Source organism: Nanorana parkeri, unplaced genomic scaffold (assembly GCF_000935625.1).
Source record: "Nanorana parkeri isolate BGI_ZX_2015 unplaced genomic scaffold, ASM93562v1 scaffold506, whole genome shotgun sequence".
Lineage (NCBI taxonomy): Eukaryota > Metazoa > Chordata > Amphibia > Anura > Dicroglossidae > Nanorana > Nanorana parkeri.
This window is the reverse complement of record NW_017306774.1, coordinates 679,567-689,368: the sequence shown is the minus strand read 5'-3', so window position 1 is coordinate 689,368 and position 9,802 is coordinate 679,567. Positions and strand designations below refer to the sequence as shown.

General features: G+C 46.1%; 1 protein-coding gene across 3 annotated transcripts in view; it reads left to right on the top strand.

The window, feature by feature from the left end:
- Positions 1-9,802, top strand: part of KIRREL3 (kin of IRRE like 3 (Drosophila)) — a 338,979-nt gene that overhangs the window by 15,759 nt on the left and 313,418 nt on the right. For all 3 annotated transcript variants that reach the window (XM_018561196.1, XM_018561194.1, XM_018561195.1), the window contains exons 2-3: positions 4,665-4,814; positions 7,111-7,260. In XM_018561196.1, coding sequence (XP_018416698.1) covers positions 4,665-4,814; positions 7,111-7,260 — 300 coding nt within the window. The remainder of the gene's footprint in view (positions 1-4,664; positions 4,815-7,110; positions 7,261-9,802) is intronic.

The following is a 9,802-nucleotide window of genomic DNA, read 5'->3' as shown; positions in this document are numbered from 1 at the left end:
CACCCCCCTCGTAGGCGGTGGGTCTATTTTGGAAAAATGCTGCATAAATATCAGTTAAAAAGTCGCCACTTCTAAATATCGAAATGCTGTTTTATATATGTGCTAAAGTCGTTATTAATTAGGGGATGAGCAGAGTTACATTTTTTGCTTGATTTGGTGCTTCTGCTTTTTTTTTTCCCCTTTCATTTCGGTGGAAAAACAATTGTAAAAAAAAAGCAAAAAACAATGAAGGTCCATTAACACAAGTACAGGAAGACAAGGACACAAGAACGGCTCCAGGATACTTAAAAGGAGTTTTTGTTAACCTCGGGAGCCATTTGATGCCCCCTCCCCCCTAATAATTTACATGTTAATTTGGCCTCTCTCTTTAATCCTAATGCATTTCACCAAATTTGAAACATTTTGCCAAAATTTTGGGCAACTGCTGCTCAGGAAACCAAGCCCCTGTTACTGTAGAGAATGCAAAAAAATAAATGGTAGGTGAATGGCACAAGTGCTTTTTTTAAAGGAGAACTATGGGGTCAGTGTTTTTCCCCATAGTTCTCCTTAGGGTAACGGGAGGACACAAACTAGCGTCTCCCGTCACCCTAGGCTCAGTATATAGGGAGCTACACCTCGCGGTATACTGAGACGCCGCAGCCGGAGCGGATCCCGACATGGACGTCGGGATCCACCCAGCTGCGTGAGTGACAGCTGGCTCTGCCTATCTAGAGGCAGAGCCAGCTGTACCCTCCCCCGTCCGTTCCGCAAGTCAGCGCTGGCAGATCTGAGCGGGAAGGGGGGAATCCAGCCCCTCCCCCTGTCACGGCAGAGAGCCGTGACAGGATCGAGAGGTGAGTGAACGCCGGTATGTGTTCGCTCACTTCCCGATCTACTGAGCCGACCTGTGACAGTCTCATTGTCACAGGTCGGCTAGAACTATGAGGTGAGTGGAAATCACTCATCTCATAGTTCTCCTTTAATGACTACTTTTCCTTTATGCTGATCTTGCAGCTTAGGTTCCCAGAACTTCCTGTCCAGATCAAGATCACAAGGGACAGAGCAATCATCTCCAACAGCTCTGTAGCTTGATTTGCTGTGTCTGTGTGATTGCTGAGACACACACAGCTTACTACCAAACACAAAGGTGACTGCATAGGACCATACAAAGGAGCGAACCTAAAACAGCATATCAGGACCAGTGCTCGGGGGACCAGTTGATTCTGCAGGAAACTAGCAGGGTTATTCACAGAAGGGTGACGAGATTGGAGAAGTGAACAATCTAGGACAACATGGCTGACCTGGAAAGTGAGCTGCATTGGAGAATTTTGCCAAATCAGCGATGTTGTCTTAGATTGTTCACTTCTCCAAACTCTTCACCCTTCTGTGAACAACCCCGCAAGTGACATTTTTTAGATCAACTTATTGGTTCAACTGGCCATCTATGTTTAGTGAGTCGTATCCCATTGGGGTTGCACCTGATGGTAGTAGATGAGTCTTGCGTCATTTGGAGGAGACAATAATAACGTTTTAAAAAGCACATGGGTGTGCTGCATTAAGAAATGATTTTGGACACTTGCTGATACTAATGTTGGGAGAGAAAAGAACTTTCCATCATCTGCACTATTACTGCATTGATTAAATAGATTTTTTTTTGCACAAGTATATATATACAGTATACACACCGATCAGCCATAACATTATGACCACCCCCCTAATATTGAGTAGACCCCCCTTTTCCTGATCGTCCAGGCATGGACTCCACTAGACCTCTCAGGGTGTGCTGTGGTATCTGGCACCGAGCCGTCAATAGCAGGTAATTGAAGTCCTGTAAGTTGTGAAGTGATTGGCCTCCCTGGATCGGACTTGTTCTTCCAGCACATCCCACAGGTGATCGATTGATTGAGATCTGGAGAAATTGGAGGCCGAGTCATCACCTCGGACTCCTTGTTGTGTTCCTCAAACCATTCTTCAACCATTTTTGCAGTGTTGGAGGGCGCATTATCCTGCTGAAAGAGGCCACTGCCATCAGGGAATACCGTGTCCATGAAGGGGGGGACGTGGTCAGTAACAATGTTTAGGTCGGTGGTATGTGTCAGAGTGACATCCACATGAATGGCAGGACCCGAGGTTTCCCAGCAGAACATTGCCCATCACACTGCCTCCGCCGGCTTGTCTTCTTCCCATAGCGCATCCTGGTGCCATCTCTCCCCCAGGTAAGTGACACACACGCACCCGGCCATCCACATGATGATTCATCAGACCAGGCCACCTTCTTCCATCGCCCCCCGTGGTCCAGTTCTGATGCTCACATGCCCATCGTAGGTGCTTTGGTGGTGGACACGGGTCAGCATGGGCACCTTGACTGGTCTATAGCTACACAGCCCCATACACAACAATATGCAATGTTCTGTGTGTTCAGACACCTTTCTATCAGAACCAACATTCACTTTTTCAGCTATTTGAGCTAACCCTCCCTCCCCACATCCATCAATGAGCCTTGGCTGCCCATGACCCTGTCACCGGTTTTCCCTCCCTGGAACACTTTTGGTCGGTCCTGACCATTGCAGACCGGGAATATCCCACAAGAGCTGCAGTTTTGGAGTTGCTCTGACCCCGTTGTCTACACATCACAATTTGGTCCTTGTCAAAGTCCCTCAAATCCCCACACTTGTCCGTTATTTCTGCTTCCAACACATCAACTTCAAGGACACTTGCTGCGTTATCAATCCCCCTCCCCCCCACTTCCAGGTGTCATTGTACCCAGATAATCAATGTTATTCACGTCACCTCTCAGTGGTCACAATGTTATGGCTGACCGTTGTATAGTTATACAGATTTTTGTATATTTGCACAATGTTTCTATTTTCTGCACAGATTTATATGAGATTTGCACAATTGGGAATTGTTATATTCAGGATTGATTTGTTTTATTTTTTTTATACTAAGTGCTGTTTTTGTATCAGATGAATATGGTGAAATGTCACTAGTCTATTCCCGCAGACGTGTATTGAAAGGTCCACTTTAAACTCTTCATGAGCTGGGAAACTGCGTCGTCGTTCTGCCTTACCTAGATACAAAATAACTACGCAGGGAAGCATTCTTCTGCTGCAGAGTCCGAGGAATGTTCTTTATCCGTTTTTGATGACTCATTGAGAACATCGATTTCCTCGCGTGGATGGATATATGGTGGCGTAGTCACCCAGAACAATCCTTGCCTCCCAGGCGCCCATTGTGCTTGCAGTCTGAGCCCTGAGAGGTGCCAGCGAGGAGGACCTGGCGTTGAGCGCTTGACGAAAGAGCCGAGGACACGTAGACCTCCCACCGTAATCATTGCTTCCCCAGAAACAATCAATTCACCAGCAACAGTGCAACTCCCGCCACAGATGTATCATTACCTTGGACTCCGTTATTCGCAGATGATGGTTATTATCATTTTTTTTATGAATTTGGGAAGGGATGTTGCCATGCTGAGTGCTGCAGATAATACAACTTCCTTTTTATGTATTATGTAAAAAAAAGCCCAGCGCAGTTTGCTTCATTTTTAATTCATCGGTGTATAGGAGAGATCACTTCCAGTTGCTGAGCAAATTTACAATGGAATGAGTTATTTTGCGAAGTGGGTTCAATGATGTGGGGGGAAAAAAAGCTCTGAAGTGAGATTGCGGTCCAAGGAATGTGAACTTGAGGGTGGGCGCTAAACATGGCGGGATTTACTCTATCTGCTGCCCCAAGGCCAGGTTCCTCAATGCGTCCCCTCCTCCCCCCATAGAGAATGGCAGACCTGCAGGTTGCATAAAAGTGATCTCAGGCACATCGCCGAGATCACTTGTACAAAACAAGCAGCTGCTTCCCCGCTGTACATTTAGCTCTGCTTGCCCAAAGCCGGGCTAAATGTAGAAAACAACTACCCGCCCTGTGCCCGGAACTACATGTCCCTGGCATCGGGAGATAGGAATTCCACACCCCTGCTGCCCCTCTACTCCCTGCTGCCCTGAGGCCGGGCCTCGGTTGGCCTTGTGAGAAATCCGGCCCTGGTGCTAAGCAGACATTATATTGCAAGCTTGAATCAACAGGAAAAGTATTCCACTCAGTAGAGTTATTTAGCAGAATGAGCTCATAGGTGTGTCAAAGCTGAGGCGTAATCTGCGTAGATTTTGCCTTTATGGGTCCTCACTTCCTCCATCATCAACATGCTAATGGAATATTATACGTTACATATCTCTATGCAATGCAGGCAGATCATGACTGGTGGGAGGGGCCAGCAGGGTGCCATACATAGCTTCCTGAAAACATCACAGCACTCTGCCTCACTACTCCCCTCAAGATCCCTCAGTCCTGATGCAAGCAGTGGGCCGGCTCTTGGGAGGAGTTAAGCAGATATCAAAATGCCTTGATGGGTGGGTGTCAAGTCTGCAGGAGTGGGTGTTCCTAAGCAGGCTGTAGTTGCATGTGACCACCCTAGTTAACGCCCACATGTACTGAAATCCAATGAAAGGGGCGGGGCCAGGGACAGTCAGGCCGTAGATCCGTTTGGATCATCAATCCGCAGCATGGCCTGAGGCTCTGGGGTCAGCAAAGCATTCTGGGACATTTGGATGATCACAAGCGCGTTGCCATTGTACGATATAATGTTGTGTGAGGCTTCGTTATTAATGATCGTTTTCCGGTCTTTCTGCCCATAGGTCAATCCTCCTCCTTCACCCAGCAGCCCCAGGACCAAGTGGTGGTGGCGGGGAGGCCAGTGAGTCTACTATGTGCCATTCCTGGGTACCATGGCATTGTATTATGGATCAAGGATGGACTGGCACTTGGTGTGGGCCGAGACCTCTCCGGTAGGTGGATCCGCGTGCTGTTATTAATATTTTGGTGTTATTATTATCTTTATGATTGTTTTTCTTCAATATGTTTTTGTTATTGTGAGTTTTTACCTTATTGACTGCTAGACAGGACAAATATTAAATACTTACCTCTGACCCCAGTCCCATGACCTCGGCATTGTGTATGTGGTCTCTGCTGAAGGAACAGGTTGGTGTTCAGAGCCTCTGATTGGCTGGTCCTGCCGGAATATCTGCCCCACATCCACGGCCGTCTTTAATATAGATTGAGCCGTGGGCAAACAATTTCTTGAGAGCAAAAGAGGAACAAAAAGAGAACAGGATCTCCGTCCACACCTTCCTCTCCAGGGCCCTGATCTCCTCCATGCTGTGCACACCGAAAAGGGCCCCCACATCTCAGTCAGCCTGTCCGCAGCCAATCTCTGACAGCTTGGCCCGGAAGGCTGTGTGGACCACTAATCCTGGCAGGCCGTGTGCGGGAAGCTCCAAGATGGTCTACAGACAGGCCAGCGCAGGGTGTCATGGGAGTTGTAGTCTGGTGGGGAGCAGGCCCGATGGCAGTGCTTGAGTGCCCCTGCTCATGGGGCAGATTCAGAACCATAACTAGGCCTGGGGCAACTGCCCCTTTTGCCCCGTGTTAAAGATAGCCCTGTCCACATCCCTTTTGGGGAAGGCATGTGATTAGTGCCAAAGAATTGATTACAGATAAGAAAATACCAACTTCACAAGAGCTCCAATAAAGGCAATGGCTGTATCCAAAGCAGACACAGGAAATTGAGATCCCAACAATGCTTGTGACAAATTTAAGATACTTATTGGAGAATGAAGAAAGAGGCCGACACATTTTTAGGGCCTACAACCTCTTCTTCAGGGCTGATCATGTCATTGTTATATATACCACTTAAAGCCCTTTTTTCTATATCTGTTCAATAAGTGCAAAAATACCCGCTGACCCTGCCAGACATCAAGTGAGCTCATTTCTTCCTGTGCCCCTTGCTTATGCTGCACAGAAATCTCAAGTAGCGTTATCAGCTCTGCCACGTTTGCAGAAGACCACCCCGCTATGTTCTGCAAATTATGACCAGCGACCAGCCAAGGGCAACCATAGAGAAAGCAATTATGCAGGGTCTTATAAAACAACTACCCGCCCGGCACCCAGAACTGCATGTCCTGGACGTCGGGATATAGAAATTCCACATCCCTGCTGCCCCTCTACTCCCTGCTCCTTAAGTCCCTGCAATTATGGGGCTATGAAACCTCATAAAATTAATGAAAGCCAATGTTTATTGAAAAAAATTATTAAAAAGAAGGACAGTCCGTGCAATCATTGGAGTAATAGGTAAACATTGTTAATCTCCACATTCTTGAATTCTATTCACATCATAAGGTTAGCTGAAGATCACTCAATTTCATATCTCCAGAATTTAATTGTTATATCAGTGTAATCCACTTTTTGTTTGACGCGTTTCACTTTTTACGCTTGTATCTACGGAGCAGCCAAGGGTAACAATGCCGCTGCTCCATAGATACGGTACAGTTTTGGGTGAGAAAAAGTTTGTTAGGGAATCTCGAAGAATCTGAGAACATTTCTCTATTAAATAGACTTCACCAGATTTCCCCTCAAGGTGAAGTGTCCCAAAGCAGTTACGGAGACCAACAGCAACTTTCATTCACCATGAAAAGCGGTGAAATATCTACCCTGTTTCCCCCGAAAATAAGACCTAGTACTATTTTTGGGAATTGCTAAAATATAAGACCTACCCCGAAAATAAGACCTAGTTGTGACCATTTCCCAGGGCCGGTGGTGGCATAAGGGGGAACCTGAAGAGCCGCGGGAGAGAATCAGCGGTGCCAACGAAGCCGGCGCTAGAGGAAGCGAGGCGGCACCGGAGGGAGCAGAGCCGCATAAGCCAATGCCTCCTCTATAGCCCCGCCTCCTGTCACAGGCGGAGTGATTCCAAATGCACTCCGCCTGTGAGGAATCCATAGTCAAAAAGCGCGCTTCGCTCATTCTGGCCAGCGATTGGTTAGCAAATTGCTCTTGGAAAGGTACGGCGGCCCTCATTACCCCTGATAGCACCCTATTCTTGACTTTGCCATTTTGGATTATTTAATTTGGATTTGCATTAATTTTGGATTGTTGCACATTAAAAAAAAAAAAAGACCTACCCTGAAAATAAGACCTAGTGTGTTTTTTTGAGCCCAAAAAAATATAAGACAGTGTCTTACTTTCGGGGAAACACGGGTATTTGGAACTCCCGAAAAGTGTTTACAGATATATTGTTTTTTTTAGGGTACCCTCGTTACTCTGTAGAGGGCGACCATCTGTCAGGGGAACACCACTTGAAGATTCAGCGAGCAGAGCTTCAGGACGATGCGTTGTACGAATGCCAGGCGATACAGGCCGCCATCCGATCGCGTCCAGCCCGCCTCACCGTCCTGGGTAAGTCTTATGAGTCTTATTGAAAGTTACAAAATACATTTGCTACTTTTTCTTTTTTTTAATTAAATGCCTATTTGTTAGAGGTTATTTTAGGCGATATCATTGTTTATATATCTGAATAGAAGTTTTTTTTTTTTCTATTTAGGTTTTTTATGTTGTAGGAATCTGGCCTATCACAGTGGACTGATCTCTGACATGACATCTTTAGTTTTGCTCTGCTAAAAAGTAGACATATGAATGTGGTTTCATTCTGAATGGACATTCCTACGAATTTCATTACATTCGGACATTTGGATGCATCCGCATTTCCGAATTGGAACGTCTGAATGGAAACAAATTTGTATGTTCGTTTAAAAGAGAACTATGGGGGGTCAGTGTTTTTCCCGCATAGTTCTCTTTAGGGTCACGGGAGAACATATACTAACCTCCTCCCGTGACCCAAAGCTCAGTATATAGCAGGCTATCGTCCGGGATATACTGAGAGCGCCGCAGCCGGGACGGATCCCAACAACACTGTCTGGATCCGCCCAGCTGCGTGAGTGACAGCTGGCTCAGCCTATCTAGAGGCAAAGCCAGCTGTGCCCACCCTTCCGTTCCTCCACTTGGTGCTGGAGGATCGGAGATGGGGAGGGGGACTGTCAGTCACTGCTCCCCGCAGGGATTCCCCCCTACCATCTCCAATCCTCTGTGCAGGGAGATGATCGGAAAGTGAGCGAGCGACGGTATGCGTTCGCTCACATACCGATCAATAGAGCCGACGTAAGACAGCATCTTTGTCACACGTCGGCTCCAATTATGAGGATGAGTGGAAATCACTCACCTCATAGTTCTCCTTTAATGAAAATTCAGGTGCATCTGAATTTCGTTCAAAACAAAAATGAATCAGACATGTGACTGTTCTCAGGCCAATCAGATTTTTTGGGGGGCTTTTAGGGGGTGTTGCGTTATAGGCACGTCCATGTTGCTTCCTGTTGTGGATCATTCGGAAACAAAAAATTCAGACAGATACAAAATCCCGATTATTTCAAAAAGAAATACAAATCTAAAATGAAATAAAAAACTTATTTTTGTCAGGGTCGCATGTCTACTAAAAAAGACCTCATCATCTACTGCCCTGTGCGCTTATGTGCGGAAATCCCCCCGGGAAGGGTGCAACATTAACCAACGCAGCCCACATGACTGCTATGGGGCCTGGAGTAAGCTGGGGGGCTCCATTAGGGAAACTGGTAAACTGTAAAATCAGACCTCAGGATCCGTCTTAGTGGTGTTGTTCCCCTCTAGACTTCTACTACAGACTGAAATGAACCCTCTATGCCTCCTGCAATCACAAATCCCAGTGTGTCATCTAAAACCTTACAGGACAGTTGAGGATTGTAGTTTTGCTACAAGCTTACAGGAATTATATTAGGAATATAGAGTAATTGTGTGCAAGAACATTAATAATCTTGTCATAATATAAAACATCATTATGGTTGTTATTGTTATTATTATTGGGAGCAGTAGTAGCGCTGCCACATGCTACTCATATAATGTGCTTTCAGTCTTCTACAACTCCTATGGCATGCCTGAAGTCTCTGACCATCTCCCGTCAAATGTCTTTAGACTCTGACAGCTTTGAGACTTATGAGCTTAAAGCTGAACATTATTCAGACATATAAATTAGAGGTGCAACGAAATGGAAATTACAAAACCGAAATAAAATACAAAATAATTGTCAGGCCGAAACCGAAAATGTTTATTATTTTATTTTTTTCAAATATATTTTATTTTTATTTTTTATAAACTTTTAAATGTTTTTATATTTATTTTTATTTATTAATTTATTTTTTTTTAAGTATTTTTAGTTTTTACTTTACTTCTAGGGGCTTCGGGGAAATATTAGCGATCTAAACAGACCCCTGATATTTCCCTTCTAAAATAGAAAAAGAGATTGAGGACACAAAGTCCTCAGAGACACACACAGAGTCCTCAGAGATCCTCTGTACTGAGTGTTCCTGTTCATTGATAACATGAGGACAGAGTGTGTTTACTATATCCACAATCATGAATGAACAGGAAGTGATGTACATCACTTCCCATTCATTCATAATTGAGGATATAGTCCACATACCATGTCCTCAATTATCTACAAACACTCGGCGTTCACTGATCGCTCCTTGTACCCGATCTCTATCCTGACAGCTGTCACAGGAGGCTGAGCGAGCGGTGCGGGAGGAGAGCTCAGCCTCCTCTGACAGCGCGGGCTGTCTCCGCCCACATACCGCTCCGCCGGACTGTGACAGGAGGCTGAGCGGTGCGGGGAGGAGAGACGCCGGCTGCTCACAGCGCTTTCCTCCCGCAGCGCTCGGCCGGCTGTCACTTTTTCTACTCCCCGCTGGGACACAGAGCAGCACCCAGCGGGGAGGAGAGAAAGCAGGGATGCGCCGATGTATCGGCAGGAAAAGGGCACTTCCGGAATTTAGCCAAAAGCGCCATTTTCGGCCGATATGTTTCGGCGTCCGATATATCGGTGCATCCCTAATATAAATACAAAGATCCGAGT